We start from the raw sequence: 19,671 nt of genomic DNA on the forward strand, positions 1-19,671 counted from the left end.
GAACAATGTGTTGACGGTCATTGGACACTAAACATGAAGTAGGACCTCTAACATAGTCCTTTAAATAGCCCTGGAGGCTGCAGCTTCCCCGCACAACAGGGGCGCTATAACAAGCTCTCAGTGGCAGCGCGGTAACCTGCATTACCAGCCTCTATTGCAATGCGGTGGCGCTCCACAGACCTTTCCCGGTCTGGTGTAGGCTGTTCGGGGATAAAGCTGAGTGCAACTCGGTCATGTGACTGCTGTTTTTTTTTTTCTTTCTTTCCTCCTTCGAAGTTGAAAGGCTGGAGCAGAGCGGTGGAGGGGGCCCAGCTTGTCTTCCTACTTGCCGTTGATGCATCGTTTTTGCCTCTTTTTTTCCGCCACATTAGTGTTTGTTTCTCGCTCGTTCTCATATTTTCTGCGCCAATCTTTCGTGCGCAATGGCGGGGGCTATTATTGAGAATATGAGCACCAAAAAGTTGGTGATTGTGGGAGTTACACTGCTTTTGTTCCAGGCGTTTGCCTTCATGGTGGGCGGTTTAATAGGTAAGTTTATCTTTGACTTTTATCATCTTCACGGCTTCACGTTTGTCTTTGTGCGCGCGTGCCTGTTGAAATCCAGACAATAACATCTACACGGTCAAAGTTGGTTGTCGGTCTCTGCGTTAAAATGGCTGCATATAAAATACATTAAGTGTTGAAAAGAAAGAAAGGAAAGACGGTGGACTCTTAATTTAATGTGTGTTTTATCACGTGGGCTTGACCGAGTCGTTCACAAACAATGCGGCGCTTTGAAAAGAGTGACTTTGACACCAGAGCTGCGAGGTGCACCTCTGCTAAATCACTGCTTTGTATCAAGGTGTTTGCTGCCTGCATGCCACGACTGTTGGCTTCATTTTCCTCGGCTAAATATAATAGAGGACATACTCCACTTTGGTTTTACTTCCCCTTTTTCAGTTATATGCTACTCTTAAATAAAACAGTCCATTTTCGGTTTTATACCTAAAACCTTCTTCTTCCACCACCCTTTCCCCCCCCCCCCCTTTCCCCTCCCCCCTCCCCCTCATATATAATGTCTGTCTGATGTATGGGGCCCCAGGCACCATCTCTACCTTTCTTTCACTCCTTCCTTTTCCTCCCTGTCCTTCTCCCCAAATCCCTATCGCCTAGCGGCTACTGCATTCATGTTCCCTCCTCCATGCTCTTCCCCTTCTTTCATTTGCATTAATACAGAAAGTCGTACACACACGCACACAATGCACACAACTGTCATGAGTTGCATATTGCCTTAAGGACTGTCTTGGAGTTGCTGTCAAGTTTCTTCAAATCCACCCACACACTCACACACACACACACACAGACATGTACACGGATACACTTACACAGACGTGCACACACACTCAAATAGTTGATAGAAGAATGTAGTCCATGTGAAAGATGCCTATTTTTTCCTTAGGTCTGACTCTGGAAACCATCCAGCAGTGTGTGCGTGTGTGTCTCCGAGTCCTGCAGTCCATCTCACTCAAACATGGCTGGTTGTGATAAATTAGCTGGTTTGATGCGTTCCTGGCTTAGATGGTTTTAATGAAGCCAGATTCCTTTGTGTTTGCTTGGTGGCCGAGGGCGGCAGGGGTAATTGAGGAGAAAGGGGTTTTTCTCCCCTTGTTTCCCCACAAACCCAGGGACACGGCATGGGGTCAGCAGGCTCAGGGGAACGGCCATTATTCCAGACGCACTGTGACGGAGACTGGTGGAGCCCGGGTGCGGACAGACCCTCAGGGTCACTATAAAATTGATCTGCAAGAGGTTCCAGATAACTGGGTACAATTCCCTTTTGTAAGTTGTCTTTGTTTCTCTGAGTGTAGGTGTGCTTTGTTTTTTTATTTCTACAGAGCTGTAAACGGTTGAACAGGCCTTGAAGATAGTCATGGATGAGTTTTATGACGGTGTGTGGGGTGTCCGTAAGCTAAGCGTTGTGTAAAGTGTTCACCCTGTAGCCCTCTTTTGCAATTGACAGGGTTTGATAAGATGTTCTGATAAGTAATAGGGTCAGACAATGCAGATTGTGTACTTTTACGTGCATTCAGGGCTTTCATACCTGCAGAAAACTCCTGATATTTCCAGGAGAAGTCGTGTGAATGCAAACATTTGCATTTTTGTTCTGACTTTCCCCGTAGTTTCTCCTGCCTAGTTTTTTATTACCCGCAGAAAGTCTGTCTGAGCTGCTGTGAGAACGACACAGGATATTATCTGGAGAATTCACTTCTATCCAATGAGAGAGACGTTGATATACTGTGTGCTGCACAGCGCTTAAACGACTGCATTATGTTTCCTGTTTGTTGGTATGTTCTTGTCCGCTCTTTTTGACATTGTGTGATTCCGTTGAATAGCACAATCGCAGCATTGATTATAAGCACGAATATTCTCATTATAGCGGACTCTTTTGCCTCATCTGCTACTTCTGTTTTTTTACTTGACCTTATTCTTTTGGTCTTATTGATTGAAAAACTCTTTATCAGACCTACATTATCTACGAGACAAATCCATCTGAGCAGCAATTGAGCCAAAATTCCTGGTTCAAGGCATTCACTTCATAACATCTACCTGCCTGAACATGAATAATGCTGCTTTTACTTCTGTAACAGTTTTCTCAGCTTTCCCCCCAATGCCAACCAGACCATCGTGTCCTGGCAGTACTGGAGGTGAAGACAGAGAGGCCCTACTAGTGCTGGCTGAAGACCCACTCCACTTACAGACCCCCACAAATCAAACAATGTTAAATCGTTCAGACTGGGACCATGCTGTCTTGAATATTTGGCCAGATTCGATTAAACCTGATTTGAAGCTGATTAACATTCAAAAATCTTTGCAAATAAAGCCGTTTGGGTGGGATAACATCGTGCAGTATTAGGGTGACGGTCTGATGGACATCTGACGGCCTACTGTATCTCCTTTTTAATCCTTCTGGTGTCAGACGGTTTATCAGCTGTCTCTTTGGCTCCTTCTCTGTTCTTCTCACACTTGTGCCTTTTCCTTTTCTTTCACATTAGTCCTTCCACCCTGAGGTGCAGGGAGAGACACAAGGAGCAAGGGAATGAGGAAAATATGTACGAGATATCGTTTGCTTCAAAGCGTCACGTGGAGTGATGTCAGTTTGTGACAATTAAACCAGCTGATCACATTTGTCAGACAGCTGATTTGGTCCACTCAAATGTGCCTTTAATTGATTCTGACAAAACAAATGTAATAGCAGCGTTTTGTGTTTTGTATGTTGCCTGGCAACAAACACCTGTACATAAAAACAACCTGCAGTAACCATATTGACCAGCTTTAGAAGGCCATTCAATGATTTATTCCTTCTTTGGTTTGTATTTAGACTTCTAATAAACTGATTGTGAACTCAACTTTCTCAACACAACGATTAATGTAAAAATGTTCACTTACAGACTTCCACTCTTTGTTTTTCACAATAATAAAATTAAACTGACTGATCATGAAGGTAACTGATCATGAAAACAACATTTATCAATTATGAAGATTTTGACTTTATGACCTAAAATGAACTGATTTGTAGTTTGATGGTGAATCACTCAACAAATGAAGTAATTAAACTTGGTTATGATATGCTCCAATGTATTAATCTGATTAAATCTAAACTAGATAATTTACTTTGAATACGCATGACAAACACTTCTTTTCTCTTAGTAATCTCATTTAAAGTTTTGTTCAAGTCTGATCCACAGCAGCGTCCAATCAATGAGTGATGTGATAATAAGGGGACATGTCTGTCAGTAAAAAGACTTGTGAAGTCTGCTCTTGTGTATAATTTTTCATCCCTCCTCTCTCCTCAAACGCCTCGTTTCCATTATAAGAGCTTTGGAACTATCCGTAACGTGTCTGGTTACGACAGAACTCAAACTACTTCCAGTTCAACAGAGGATGAACACAAGACATTAAGAGAGCTGACTCGTCTCCATTGTCCAGGTCTCTGAACCGTTTAGGAAGCTGTGGGAAACGTGATGTATTAATTGTGCATTTACTAGACAATGACATTGCTATATACTGTGCAGCCCAACTTACTGCATGCATGATGTTCAATGAAGAAGTTCAGCCGCACTTTTGCGTCCTTTCACTTTCGTGACACAATCGCTGAGATATTCATGGCTGAGTTGTGTTCACCTTCACCTTTACCCCTGGCATTTCTTATATGGTGTTCATTGCAGCTGAGACTAATGTCCCAATTCTGCATTTCTCATTTTAAACAGTCATTACACCATTTTTTTAACACACTTGAGGGTTGAGGGTGACAAACAGTTGAGTCTTTTGAATATCTGAGTCTGTTCACCAATGGGTGTGTACAGAGTGTCCACCTTACGAGTCAAAAGATTTTCAGAAAAAAAGGACAAACTGTGCTCTATCAATCCATAGCATCATTTTACTTTTACAGTTTTCTTGCAGTTATGGTTGGGTATCTACTGTCTGAAGGTGTTGTTCCTCACTAGTCTGTACTTGCAGTGATTACAGTCTCCTCAGATCTGCCTCACATCTTTTCATGGACTGAATTAAAAAAAAAAAAACCCACTGGGCTTTCATCTTTACCCTATGAGTCAGTATTCCCCACAGGCATACTCAACAGTAATTACATCTTAGTGAGTCTTCGACGGGTTACAAACAACATGGCCCTCTCAGGTATTTCTCCTCTTCTTCTTTTCTTGTAATTTGCTCAAACTTATTGGAAACACCTGCACACTCATTTTCAAGTCATTGTACTTATTTAGGTATTAATAGTAGTTTGCCTGTATGACAAAGGTCATTGTTGTCATAGATGCTTTTCATGATGTAAAGCCGGATGAGATCAAATGGAGGGTGGGACATTGGTTCGCTCAATTTTATGTTTTGTTAAAAGGTCAGACTCAAACGGTCTGTAGTCATTGCCTGCACTAGCTGCTATTGCCCTGGCTCTGATACAAACAGGAGAGGGGTGTGTGCTTATTTATTTGCATCTTTGGTTATGTGATGTTTCTGGGAAGCATCCAAGTGGTCCCATACTTTCATGTCCTTTTGTCTTTTTTTGGCTCATTTTAGCAACACCTCTGTTGCAGAGTTTCAACTAACGATAGTTTTAAGGTCAAACAATCTGCTGATTTTCTTTGTCTATTAAACTGTTAAGATGTTGAATGTTCATTAGAGAGAGGATTCATTTATTTCCAAACCCCACTGTGATGTCTTGAAATTAGTTTTGGTCCAGCATGCCAACACCAAGACTGCTAAACAGCTACAGAGTTATTGTTTATTCTTAAAAATGGTTCATCATTTTTTTAAATTCACAAATGGACTGATTTTTCACAAAGTCGAGTCTGGTTGTGATAAACTTGCACTTATAAACTTCATTGTTGTACCCTTGAAGTTACTCGTCTGCAGGATCCTCATATGAAAATGTTTAACTATAATCACAGATTTTGATGATGAAATCAGAAAAGTACAAATTTAATTAAAAATGTTCAGGAGAATATCACCTATGATTATAGATGTTTGTCTATGTTCCAAATCTGTCTTATTCAGTTGTGTTTTGTTCCTGGATCAAAAAAAAGTAAAGCAGTTTTTATTCTTATTGGAGGGCAGCTCAGGTTTTTGTTTAATCTACAGGTGGGTTAATTTGTCAAAAGGACTGGACTTCATGTTGTTTATTGGACCTGATAATGACAAAAAGATTGGGACAATCCCAGCTCAAGGCTGCGAATCTTTGGGTGTGTCACAATTTAGATTTTAATTTTTGGGGTGAAGATTTGATTCATCTTAATAGACTTTGAATTCTTGATTCAAAGTCTATTTTTGATCTAGCACACAGTAGAATCTACTCCAGTCATCTGTGAGACTGGAGGAATTTCTTGATGCTCTATTTTGCGTTCTTAAAGAGCTAGCCTTAGCACTTAGCAGGGAGTTGAGCCCCCCACCAAATAAAATAAATAATTTTTGAAAGTAATGAATCAATTTAAAATCTCAGAAGATAAGAATCTCGATTTTTGCATAAAGACATGTTTTTTTTCTGGCTTTAGCTTATAGCCGATCAAACAGGCTCACGGAGCCCGATGTGTGTCTCTGCGACAGGATGTTTAGAATATACCTGTGGACTTAGCTTCAGACCTTGAGGTACACCATGACTATCAGACCTCTTTGATGTCTTTGACAAAAGTCCTCTGGTTTTTTTTACAGTAGGAGACCACAGGATTTTTGAGTCTGCATGATAATGATGGCTCACTGACTCAAGTCCTTTGTGTACCGCCGGTCTTGTCAGACTCATGAATGTCAAAGTGTAAACAGTGTAATTGGTGCCTGAGAGCTTTCAGGACATTCCCCCCCCACATCACTTCAAAGAGAGAGAGAAACCAGACATTTCTAAACGGTGTTAAAGTAATTGTCAAGGTGTTTGGACTGGATTTGGCTCAAAACCAACTGGATGACTTGAACTGCTCAGTTGAATAATGAGAGCAATGTATTAATTTGAGTGGACATTAAGAGCTAAGCAGGACCCCCCCCCCCCCACACCCACACCCACACCCACACACACACACACACACACACACACACACACACGTTTTTTTTGTTAAATAGATGCTTATTTGCAGTATTTCAAATAGACATCTTGTCTAACATTTCTCAAACTGTGTTTTGTCTCCCCAGCTCCCAGCCCCACCACAGCGGTCCACTACTTGGCCACAAAGTGTGTGGACACAATCAAGCATCGACAGGAAACAAAATGGTTTATGCCCTGGGGTCCTAACCAATGTGAAAAGATCCGTACCTTTGACGAGGCCATGGCCAAGAAGATTGAGGCAAACAACATCGTGTTTGCAGTCCACATTCCCATGAATAACAACGAGATGAGCCCCTGGTTCCAGTTTATGCTGGTCATCTTGCAGTTTGACATCGCATTTAAGATGTACAATCAAATAGGTGAGAACCTAAACTTTTCTTGGGGTGTTTCTTCTCCGGGGAATGGTTTCATCATGTAGGAGAATGAAGTGTTCACTAATGTAAACATGCTTGTTCGAGGCTTTCTTTCATTGTACTTGGCATCAAGGGAACCTGAGGAGAATCAAATATTCAGTTGGAAGTCAATAAATAAACAGTAATTTGTTAACTGCTTTTAAAGTTTGGTTCATTCAAAGTATGTGCCACATATGTTCAGGGTCTGAGATTTTATTTTTCCAACAATGGGTCACACCTCTTATTTCTTCACAATCTGAAAACAAACATTTGCAGAGGCTGATTGTTACCACGGTAGCCACTGAAATATTCATATCCATTGTAACTTCCAACCACTCACACATTCCTTTCATCTAAAAGGACATATAAATCTACTATTTTAACTTAATGTTATGACTCTCTCATTGCCTCTGCAAGAAGTCATTGAAGGATGAAGCCCTCTGTTTTTTTTTTTACTAAAGTCTATCAGAGAGAACACTTGTGAAACCCAGAGATGTGTCCAATCAGTAGATTGGATTTCTGTTCCAGTGAAAGGCAGCAAACAATGATGGATGTACTGCTGTTTGCTCTCTAAAAAACCCTGGGGGGGGGGGGGTGTGTGTCTCGACGTCCTTGTGTTAGGTATTAGGAGAGGAGAGAGGTAATTTAGACCCGTTCTTTGTTGATGCCTCCGAGCAACGACATGCAGCTATAGAATTTACATTCTTTGGATGTGATGTCGTCCCAGTTCAGTGGACTTCAACCCCTTTTTTTTATCACTTCAAAATATGCGTAGTGTTTGATTCTCATTTGTATTTTTTACATTCCAACGACCGATAGAAAGAATGTAACATTTTCTACATCAATGTATTTAAACAATATATTGTAACTTTCCACTGTATTTGTGGGAGGGAAACTAATTGATTTGCAATAACTGCAATGTATTTATGGAACATTTATTGCTTATTTACTTATACTTCAAACAGTCCTCTGGTGCTCTAAATGAAACCTCTGTGCTGTGCTTTGGTCAAAATATAACCTGAATTAAGCACCAGAGGAGGTTTGTGACCCTGTAGAAACCCTTTCATGTTCAGTGACACATAAAGCTTTGTTGGGGGAAAAAGAGACATTTGAACTAGAAGTCTTTTATACTGATCATTTTCTTCTGACCTTTGGAACTTGATAAGCTAAAGTCTTGTTTTTTTTGTCCCCAGGCTCTATCAGATATCTGGTTTCCAGTAACTTTTTACTCTAACCCCTTAATGCTCCTCCACCAGGATGAGCAGGCACACATCTCATTTCTCGACTGATAGGAGAGGGAGGAGTGGAATGTGGAAAAAGACAGGGTTTGGTATCCTGGCAGGGTGCTTGAGATCCTCAAAGACGGGATTAGAGAGGATGATGGGAAAGTCTAATAAATGACTGGAACACCAGGAGGGCCTGGAAAAGGCGTTTTGAGTCTTAATCACATCTTTGGCTTCACGGTTTAAAATGTAAAGCTAGACATATGAATGTTTACTTCAGCTTCATAGTTGTCTTAAAGTCCCATCATTACAGAAGGACTCTCAATCCTTATAAATATGTACCTTCTTGACAATATTGTGACTATCAGGATACATAATGAAGATAATTGTCACAGTGTCGAGATCTAAAAGTTTGCTGCTGAATCTGAAATGACCCAGCCTTTCTGGTCTTGCTTGTCTAAACAGTCATGTCACAAAGTGGACTGAGTCATCAGCTTGCTTTGCTTGCTCACATTCTTGGACTCGGCATGATGTGTTCAGAAGCTGTGTGTTGTTTACTGCTTGGCTGTCATACAGGGGAGTCTGTGAATCAGCCGAGACCTCAGACTGGTAAATCTCTCTGCCAGATGCTACAGACTCATTTTCATCTTTCTCAGCTTCACAAGGTGCTGTAAATATGGGAGCTGACTTCCAGAGATGGATTTTTTGGAAGCATCCAGCTATTGCTGCTGAAGCCCAACCTTGAAACATTTGGGTTTTTATTCCCTGAAAAGTTCACTTTTCTTTCCCGTTATTCTCCTAAGACAAGTTGTGCTAGTAAAAGCTCCGCCTCGAATGCACCAGCTAGCTTGAGTTAAAGGAAAGCCTTGGGGCTGTTTTATAATGACAAAATAAGTAAATGGGAATACTGCTAAAGCAGAATACCAATGAACTTGCTAAACCTTTTCTGATACTTCATTTAACCCTTCCCATTTTTCAAATTTTCAAAACTTTATTTATAACTTTGTTAAAGGCAAAATCTTAATACTTTTTTTGAGAAATACTTTCATTTTAATAATGTAACAAATGGCCCCTACTCAGTCTCCATCCTGACCATCACACTGTCTGTGCCAAAAGTAACGGATTCTGTTACACAGCTGTCTGGCGAATGAGCTCATGGTTAGCTCTGTCTGGACGACCTTATCTGTAACGTTCTACAGTATATCCAAGAGAAGAGCTGCGCCCTTATTACACTCCACCCACCTGCCCCTTTCCACCACAGCACCAGGCACCCCTTGGCCTTGGTCCAGCAATAACACAGCTGTTAAGGAGGCTTAGTCTCCGTGACGATTGCCACTGGACTAGAGAGGAATGTCTGCATGAAGTGAGCCGACATTCGAGGGTATCTCTCTCGACCAATGGCGGAGTGGAGGGTATTGCGGAGACAGTCGGCTGCCAGTTCTCATCTGGTTCACTCTCCCCCTCCTCTGCTCCCCCCCCCCCTTCTCGCAGCACAGGCCACTGGGTTTCTTTCTCTTCATTCCAGCTTGTTTCATAACGGCACAAGAGGCACTCAGGAGGGCTGGAGCAGAGAACACTTGGCTTTGTAATGTGATCTAAAGATGCAGTTGTAATAGTTTGTTGGAATCACTGGGCTGGGCTGTTGGAGGCCAGCTGAAGGTCTTATTGGACTACATGTCAAGAGGGAAGTAAACTAGATTTGGGCCACCATAGGGAGCAAACTGAATCACTGAATATGATTACATGCTCAGTTTGAGACTCATTCTAAGTGGCAGGACCAAATGTTAACACACAAATGATAACTTTGATAATCATGTTGATTTAAAAGTAGTTAAAAACAAAGACAAGCCTCGAACGACCCTGGCAGCTGAGTTTTTTACTTTATTTTGTGAAGAAACATTAAAACAACACAGCAGAGATATCTACATGGGAATTCATATGAGTCCATGTGACACAGGGCATGTAGGAGTGAGAACAAGTGAACAGCTAGCAGTGTCCCCCAGCCACATTTGGTGGACTCCTGTACATTTTAATGCCACTAATCTATACACTGATAATTACAACATTGTGTATTTGCGTTTGTTTGCTTACCCAATTCGTAACATGTCGAAAATTATTGCAAAAAAGAATTAAGCAACTTGTGAGTTAAACTTCTTTATCACTATCAACAAGAGAAGAAGCTCGCTCTCATCAAGTGAGCAGTCGGCTGTTTGGAAAGCCCTGATGTTTTTTAGAAAGAAAAGAAGAGTTCCTAGGTTTAACAATCCACCACCCCTGGAGACTGTACCATGCAAAACATCAGTATGATGCCTGAAAGTGTGTTTTCAGATTGTTTTGGAGAATGCTCCATGTCAGTGCTAGCAGCGTGGTCACTTTGCTGGTCTTTCTAGTTAAAAGGGCTCATCTGTCATCAGGTCTTCATTTTGTCCCATCACTGATGTAATAAGAGTCAGAAGAGATGGTGGAGCGTGGAGGTAAAAACTGGAACTTAAATCCAAACCTACATTATTGTCTAATTCAGTGAATTCATCCAGCGGTCTGCAAACATTATTTATTTGTACGTTATAGTTTAGTCTAGAAGTCTCTTTCATAACTTTGGACCAACTGGATTTGAATTTTGAAAATATTTAGTGACTCGCATACACACTTAAAAACATCATTAACAACTTAATGTGCATCAGAATATTTAAAAAAAGTGATTGTTCCTTTGTTCACTCTTTCCAGAGGACGGAGCGTTGGCCACCATTGATGTGGGCCTGGCCTACAGAGACGACACACTCAGTGAGTGGACTGAGATGGCTCACTCATTTGAACAGAGGAAACTCAACTGCAACTTCACAACTACCAAGGTGTGGGAACGACACCTCACTATAACACGTCTTTGCTATATATAAAGAACTTATTCCAGCACACAGAAACCATTATATAACCTGTATCATCAAACACACATCCAAACACTCCTAATGATGTGATCTGAATGTATACTTAGTTCTGACTTGTTTCTCCATCTGATTGAAGTCCTGTCCCCGTTATATTATAGAAGCTAATCTTAGTCTTTGACATTGGGCACTTTTGCCTCTACTTGAAGAAAAACAGGAAATATTGGAAGGAGAGCACGTGGTGCAGGACATGAAGCAAATGGGCGAGGTGGGATTTGAACCCTCCGCTGTGACGAGCAGTATAGCCTCTATACATGGGGCGGAGTGTCTAACTACTGAGCTGTTAAAATATGTATCAGTTACCTTCAGATAAATGTTTTGCTGTCTTTCTTACAGACATTTGAGAACGAGGGGCGTTACTATGAGTGTGACCTGCTGCCATTCATGGAGGTCGGCAGTGTGGCCCACAAGTACTATCTTTTAAACATCCGCCTGCCTGTCAACGAACGGAAGAAGGTCAATGTTGGGATCGGAGAAATCAAAGACATTCGTCTAGTAGTAAGTGTGCATTAAATTGAAAACTGTACATCAAAGTTAGTTGGCTCTCTCTCTGGTTACCCCACACTGTCAATGGTCCTTTTTTAATTGTGGCAGTGAAAGATTTAATTTTTGAGTCTTATTGTGCTGGTCTTAGTGCTGTGCTTATTGGATTTTTTTTTTTTTTTAAATTTCTCTTTCAAGAGCATCCACCAGAACGGCGGCTTTACCAAAGTGTGGTTTGCCATGAAGACCTTCCTCACACCTAGCATCCTCATCATCATGATCTGGTACTGGAGACGGATCACCCTGATGAGCAGACCTCCTGTGCTGCTGGAGAAGTAAGACAGCTCTCTCGTCATTTGTAGCTCATCTGATATGAAGATGGTCTGACACGTTTCCGCGGACTTTGAAATTGTGCGCATATCAATCTAATCATGCACAAGACACCTGGAAAACACATTACAGAGCATATACTGTAAGACCAGAAAAATAATATGGGACCTTTAGCTAAGGTCGTCGCATCTTTGCATATTCATATTGATTCTGTGAGGGGGCAATATCGTTGTCACAGTCTGTGAATTCACGTTGCATTTCAGCGTTGTGGCAGCATGGCACAGCGGAGCGCCACATAAACACACAGTCTGAGATGCACACACGCACAGAGCCCTGCACTTCCTCGCTGGCTTTGCTGAAATCGGCTCGTCTCTGGAACTACCTCTGACGGTACAGAAGGGGGATCAATTCCTCCCCCCTTTACCTCTCTGACATTCAGTCTGGAGGCGAAAAGTCACAGAGGGACCAAAATATTGCGGCTTGAATTGGCATTCTGAATAAGACATAGTATATATACGTATTATGGATTAAATGATTTCAAGGTCAATTTCAGTAGATGGAGATGTTCTTCTGAGGAGGATTATTTTTTTTTTTTATAGGAACGAGATCAGGCCACACTTTTCACTGTTAATGCATGTTCAACTGCCATAAGAACTTGTAGGTTTCTGATTTCCACACAAAAGAAGGCTGGATCTCCTCTCAGAATATATTAAAATCATGAGACATTAGTGTTGTTTTCTTAACTAAACACCATGACGGTTAGAGCAGCAAATATGTGTTGTTCTGCCTGAAGCAGATAGTTTTGAATGCCATGCTTTGCAAAGCTGAAGCCATGCTTAGAGCTCAGTGTTTGTCTAACCCCCTGCCGTGCTGGGAAGACAGATCAGTAAGAGGCAGCATTCTGCGCCACAGGAAGTGCCAGGCCAAGCGTGAAACACGTCACAAAATCTGCAAGCTAGCACTCAAGTGACACATGCTGCAGACACACATTAAGGCCACACACACCAGCTCACTTTAGATGCGCGCACACACACGCGCACACGCACACTCTCTCTCCTTCCCACTGTATTTGTATTTTCCAGCTGAAGGCTCTTATTCCCATATGACCTGAAGTGCGGCCCGTTCCCTATTTGTGTGCCAGAAGATGATTTTTTCATGCTGTAAAACCTTTACCAGAGTCTCCTGTCATGCTCGTCCACAGAGGTGTCAGGATGAGAAGCGTCAGACTGTTTCTAAACTTAGAGGACGGATGTGAGTGGTAACTTTCAGTGTGAAAACGGGTGCAGATGTATTTCATAAAAAATTGAATCCCTGAGATTCTACATCCAGCTGCGGGCATTAATGAAGGCACTGCTGAGTTATGTGTGTCAGAATGTTAACATGCATAATAGAAGAGGCACGGGAACAGGCAACCCAGATATGATTCAGACAGTATCCATGGTATTAGTTACACCTGTTTGTCTCCTGCTATCACATGTTAATGTTTGTGTAAAGCTCTGTTTCAGACCTCTAACTTTTCATACTGAGCCCTTCCTGTTTCCACACATTCACACGGACTGATACTAATCTCTGCTCTCCCGTGTGTGTTGATGGTACCCAGGACACATTCCCTACATACCAGTCAAATGTGTTTTCACTCCATTCGCTCCAAAGAACAACGCTGATGAGCTGTCTCGAAGCTGTGTTGAGTTACTTTTATTATCCACAGGCTTCTCAAAACATTTTAGCACCCACGTGTTCTCAGGTTACCTTGTCTGCTGCCTTTTCCCTCCACTATCTTTCTTAGACACACTCTTTGTCTGTTTAGCCCTCTTAACTGTCAATTTACAATCCACCTTTGATCTACTGACGGCATGCAGGGACCTGCTCCGGTCTCCCCTCGGGCTTCAGGCTGATGGTTCTTAATACATTAAGCCCTTTTCCCTCTCTAAATGTTGATTTTCAAGGTTTCGTGATGAGACTTTTTGGAGAGTTAATAAATCATGTAGAATTGGATGAGACAGGTTGTGGTTGAATGGATAATAAGTATGTCCCAGGATCTATAAGCCTGATTCAGCAGATGGAGAAGAAGCCTCGCTTATTGATTGTGTTTGTGTAAAAGATGTACTACAGATTTGAGTGTTAAATCTTCATATTTTATCTGAAAGCATATTTCATCATTTTCATCTCATCATTTTCATTTCTTGTTTATAAATGAAGGCTGATTTTAAAAAGCTGGTAGTTCACAAGTTAAACTGAAATGGTTTATTAAAATGGGACATAGTTGACAACACAGTCTGTATTTTTTTAAAACAAAGATTATCAAAGTGGGTCAAAACACTGAATTAGGCACTTTTTAAATGAGTGTTTAGCTAAATCTGTGTCGTTGCAGTTCGTCTTGCTGAGCTGCTGCTCACATACACATAGTTACCGCTCACATAGGATCAGCTCGTTTTTAAGTGAGGTATCCCTCAGGGTGTATAAGGGTCATAAGTTCTTTGGGCCTTAGTTTATTCTCTAATCCAAAGCAAACTGACCCAATAATTGAAAGTAGTTTAAATTTAAACTACTTTCTAATTTTATAACGCAGGATGTTGGGTGATCAGCTGCTTCTTTCCCACAAATTATTATGTGTGAACTTTTTAACAATTTCCATTAACTAAGGAAGACAAGTGGAGTTGTCTCTCAATGTTACCTCCATGCCTCTTGCTTCTACTCACATGACTGTCATGATAGTGAAAAATTAGAGTTGTAAAACAGCTTCCTCTTTCCTCAGGGTTATCCTCGCTCTGGGTATCTCCATGACCTTCATCAATATCCCAGTGGAGTGGTTCTCTGTTGGTTTCAACTGGACCTGGATGCTTCTTTTTGGAGACATCAGGCAGGGAATCTTCTACTCCATGCTGCTCTCCTTCTGGATCATCTTCTGTGGGGAGCACCTCATGGTACTTTAACCGACCTACTTAGTTATTGATTGACGAGTTATATATAAATCATGCTGGTTTGCTTACTATTAGTGATCACACAGCATGTTTTTACCATGGCAGACTTTACCCATCTCAAAGACGGGTCTTCCTTCTTCTTTCAGGATCAGACTGAGAGGAACCGTTTCTCAGTCTACTGGAAGCAGGTGGGACCCATCGTGTTTGGCTCCTTCTGCCTCTTTATCTTTGACATGTGTGAAAGGTGAGCCCACGTTTTTTGATTTGTTATAATATATAGTAGAGATGATTTATAAAATTGGTCAATATCAGTAGATGGAAAAAATAGAATGTGTTATGCATTCATCTTTGAAGGCTGTGTAGATGTTTCTTTGTCAATGATCTTGTGACAGATTTTAGGAAATATAAATCTTTTTTTTTTTGTGTGCGTCTCCAGAGGAGTCCAGCTGAAAAATCCCTTCTACAGCATTTGGGCGTCTGATGTGGGAACTGAGCTTGCTGTATCCTTTTTAACTTTATTTTTCTCATGGCTATCATATGTATACATACTGTATATGGAGAGTCTGCCATCAGTGCTCCAAATGGCTCTTATAAAAGGTCGGATACATCAAAACCTATTGAGATTAAAACAGCCAAATCATGTTCTGCAGTTTAGCAGTCAAACATTTTTATGGTCCGCTCTTTTTGTTAGAATAAACATGTTGCTTTGTGAGACATGTTACTGCAGCGCTCTGGAAATTTAATTTTTACATTTAAGTGTGTGACATTGTCATCAGATGTTCTCTACATACCAATATTCATCACATGCTATACCCGGTGAGTTTAAAGTCACCAGCTACTGCCTTTGAGATGTAACCTCAATACCATTCATGGTCCAACTATTTTGGAACGAAGAGTCATTTGTGGATTTTTTTTAGTTATAACATCTTTACATGCTTGGCACCACTCGTTTGACTCTTTCTGTGGACAATCCTGGGTTGTCGCCTTGACTACATTCTCCTCAGATGGCCTTCATTATAGTTGCAGGAATCTGTGCCTGCCTTTACTTCCTCTTCCTCTGCTTCATGGTGTTTCAAGTCTTCCGCAATATAAGCGGCAAGAGGACATCCCTGCCAGCCATGTCAAAGGCCAGGCGCCTGCACTATGAGGTGTGTTTAAACCTTAAGTCTTACGGTTGTGCTCCTGCATATCCTTTAAAACCAGCTAAATGCTATTTGGACATGAAAGCTGATCTCTGCAGCACAAAGTAATTGTAACTCTAATACATTCCTTTGATTGGCTTTCAGGGTCTGATTTTCAGGTTTAAGTTCCTGATGCTGGTCACTCTTGCATGTGCTGCCATGACTGTGATCTTCTTCATCATCAGTCAGGTGAGTCGCATTTATGTCTTAAAGTCAAAGTACTACCCTCCATACTGAACAGATTTTTATTTTTGTGCATATTTCACAGTAACTACAAGTTTGTTTGCATGTGTCCAAAAACCTACAGTCGTACTAAAAATGTCTGACTTTTTTTGTAGGTGAATGAGGGCCACTGGCACTGGGGCGACCACACGGTGCAGGTGAACAGTGCTTTCTTCACCGGCATCTATGGCATGTGGAACCTGTACGTTTTTGCCATCATGTTCCTCTATGCACCATCTCACAAACGCTACGGAGACGAGCAGTCAAGTGGTCAGTGCATCACTGGTAACTATACAAGTCTACTAGTTTTGTAAAGCGATGAATGGTCAGTTACTAATGCTCTCAGTTGCTTTATCGTAGGTTGAGAAAATTCAAACAGTGGTTGTAGCAGTTAAAGTTCCATTTAAGCCAGTCATTAGTTTTTCAGTTGGATGTTCTTTTAAAAAACGACTGAGGTTGTCATAGAGTCGGCTAGACAAAGTCAGGCTTACATAAATGGAAGTGGAGGAGGGAAAGTGTATAGAGGCTGTTTGAATGTGAGGTTTGGTTCCTGGCACTCTGCAGGGATGACGAAGATGGCAGGGCCGTGGTTGGGTCAGCCCCAGTCAGAGTGGAAGCAGCTGTCCATTCCCTTTGTTCTGTATTTGCTGCTGTCAAAATGACTTCTTACTTTACAGAGAGTTCAGAATGTGCAGTTGGAGGGCTTCAGATGGAAAATAAAAACTTTTTTTTTTTTAACATAAGATGTGAGTGACTTCCAGCACATTCAGTGAATAATGTTCACAGAAACATGTTTTTTGTGGGGGGGTTAGTAATCAGTCAGTCTCAGGTCCCATGGAGATTATTTTTAATGAAGTTCATGACCTTTGACTTGGACTCTAAAGCGACATGAGGACATAACGGTACAAAAGGGTAGTTAATTGTTTAAATTGAAAAAACAACTGCTGTCCTGAAAGGAGGAACACTACCAATACCTCTGGAGCTGTGATTAGTAAGATGTATGACTGCATCTGATGGTGTATAGAACCAAGATCATTCCATTTAAATAGGGATCAGATCTGAAAATAAATGTATAGGCCTACATGACATTTTAGTTTTGCATCATAAATACTTTTCAGCTGGAGCCCAAAGTTCTTAACTTTAACTTTTCTACAAATAGCTTAAAATTTGTGACCAAACAGTACATTAAATCGACATTGTCCTGAAATGTCTAAGTGATTATTTTCAACAAAATGCCAAAGTAGACTGGAGCTGTGCTTGATGTGCCAGATGAGAGCCAAAAGCATTAAATACTCCAGATAACATAATAGATAAGAATGACTTGTAATGAATATTTGCAAAGAATACTTATATGTACTTTTCTTAGTTACAGTTGATCTTTAGTTTTTTTTTACATTTGAGAAAATTATGAATGCAGCATAAATATGTGAATAATTTCACCATTTTTTTTAATATAACAAACTACTTAAACAATCCTTCTCACTTCATTAATCATGAGGTCATTAGTGTTTTAATAGCTCTCACTTCTCCCTGATGGAGTGTCTGCTGTAAAGTTGTCTATTCATCTAAAGTTTGTGTTTGGACGAGGAGCAGGAGGAAGAAGAGGGGAGGTGGGTGATTCAGACAGACCCAGATTCCCAGGGGAAAGCAGGGTCTCTTTGGCTTGAGATGGTGATTCTAATGGACACCAGGCTTCCTTCCAGACAGAGAGGAAAGGGTAGATAGAGAGAGGGGGGGGATGAAAGCAGGGAAGTAATGAAAACCATCCATCCATCTCCTGACGTCAGTGACACAGGGAGAGAAAAGAGTGTTTGAATTGCTGGAAGCTTTCCCTCAAGTGCGTCAACCAATCTGTCTATATGGGAGGGGGTCCCTCTCTCCAAGTTTCAGTCTGTGTTGATTTATCTCATCAGCTCTTGAGTTTCACTTTGGTTTTTAACAAGCACAAAATATTTATGTAAATGAAATTCAGTGAAAACAACTTTGTATTGCTGGAGGTTACGATCCACGGAATATAAAGAATCTGCAGAACAAGAACCAAATGGATGCATGCAGTGTGACAGCGTTTCTCCGAGGTTTACAGCTTTTTGGGGAGGGGGCAGTCGGACACTTAAAAAACACTGGTGTTGTGTATTTAGGTTGGATTATTGGTATGGGTGTTAAGGGACTGTTTGTGTGCAGGGGATGTTGGAGGAAACAGCGGAGAGGACATCCAGCTGACTACAACTATCACTCATGTTGATGGACCCACTGAGATCTACAAGATGACGGGAAAAGAGGCCCAGGAGTAGGTTCCACACTGTTAGACTTCACGAGATGCTCCTCTGCGACCTACTGCTCCAACCATCCCCTCCCTCTAATACATGTCATCAAACAGGCTTTTCTTTACATGCTTTTGCACTCAACATCAACACTCCACTTTGCATGCCCTACCGTTCCAAAACCGTTATCTTTTTACAGCAAAAACAATTCAGCTGTGTTACTTATGTTCCACAATGTTACCCAAGACTGAATGTAATCAATACTCCTTTCAGTCCTTTTAATCTCTCTGTACAATTCCTTTCCTCTGTTTCCTTCTTTTTTGGGAACTTTGTCGTGTTTGTAAAAGTTGCTCAACTCTTTAGTCGCATATTCAAAGAGTTAAATAAAGAAACTCCAATTTGTTCCAAATTAGCATCTGTCACATTTCTGATTTAAAATACATGGAGATGAAAGTAGACTTTTGTAAAACAGCCATAAAGATATTTTGATACATTTAACAATTTGGTTTGATATTCTACTTAACTACCTACACAGTGAAAGCCTTAAGAGCTTGTCACAAAAGCATATTCTTCCATAGAAAAGTAGATTACGTTGAGTACTGCTGTCTTTCAAGAGGTCTTTTTGTAGAGGATCTTTTCACCAGGGGGAAATGTACAGACCAAGCAGCCACTTAGAGAAATGCATACTGTATGTTCATTATGTTACAATGTAGATATCTATTTTTTATAAAGTGCTCATTTTCTGCTTCACAAAGTATATGCATCAATTTGTTTTGAAGTTGTCTGTAGCCTATTATACATGGCTTTTAGTTTGTTTTTGCTTTCTATGATAATTTAAATAAAACAACCTTTTACTTAAAACAATTGTGTATTGTCATGGTGTTTGTGAACAACAAAGTCATATTTTTGGATCAAGATTTCTTATGTCATTTTATTTAACAGTTATTGAAAGTAAATTAAACCAAGAGAAGAAAACACATTGACATGTCTCTGTTTATTTTTCGAACCTTAAGTTCCTCAAACTAAACCAAATTTAGGCTACTGCTAACAAAATCTGGGCTTGTTTATTTATATAATGCCCAGTTTAAATACATTGGCTGTACAGCAATGATTATGAGTTGTGTGTGGCAGGCTACAAACTA

At 40.8% G+C, this 19,671-nt stretch overlaps 1 protein-coding gene across 2 annotated transcripts; it reads left to right on the plus strand.

The window, feature by feature from the left end:
• The first annotated feature begins 102 nt into the window (after positions 1 to 102).
• On the plus strand, positions 103 to 19,508 carry wls (Wnt ligand secretion mediator). Of its 2 annotated transcripts, none has more exons than XM_079349491.1 (12): positions 103 to 528; positions 6,664 to 6,936; positions 10,917 to 11,041; positions 11,468 to 11,629; positions 11,813 to 11,949; positions 14,700 to 14,868; positions 15,012 to 15,109; positions 15,302 to 15,365; positions 15,870 to 16,013; positions 16,152 to 16,235; positions 16,385 to 16,553; positions 18,450 to 19,508. In XM_079349491.1, exons 1-12 carry the CDS (start codon positions 423 to 425, stop codon positions 18,557 to 18,559), a joined length of 1,641 nt encoding a protein of 546 aa, XP_079205617.1. In that variant the 5' UTR covers positions 103 to 422; the 3' UTR covers positions 18,560 to 19,508. The 2 variants fall into 2 exon arrangements, with proteins under 2 accessions (XP_079205617.1, XP_079205618.1); XM_079349492.1 differs by having other exon boundaries at positions 16,385 to 16,538.
• The last annotated feature ends 163 nt before the right edge of the window (positions 19,509 to 19,671 follow it).

Source organism: Symphodus melops, assembly GCF_947650265.1.
Source record: "Symphodus melops genome assembly, chromosome: 7".
Lineage (NCBI taxonomy): Eukaryota > Metazoa > Chordata > Actinopteri > Labriformes > Labridae > Symphodus > Symphodus melops.

Bases quoted from the DNA above. Each gene is read 5' to 3' on its own strand.
- wls (XM_079349491.1), top strand. From the start codon at position 423: ATGGCGGGGGCTATTATTGAGAATATGAGCACCAAAAAGTTGGTGATT. The intron at 11,042-11,467 runs GTGTGGGAACGA...TCTTTCTTACAG, and splicing joins GCAACTTCACAACTACCAAG to ACATTTGAGAACGAGGGGCG. The intron at 16,554-18,449 runs GTAACTATACAA...GTTTGTGTGCAG, and splicing joins AAGTGGTCAGTGCATCACTG to GGGATGTTGGAGGAAACAGC.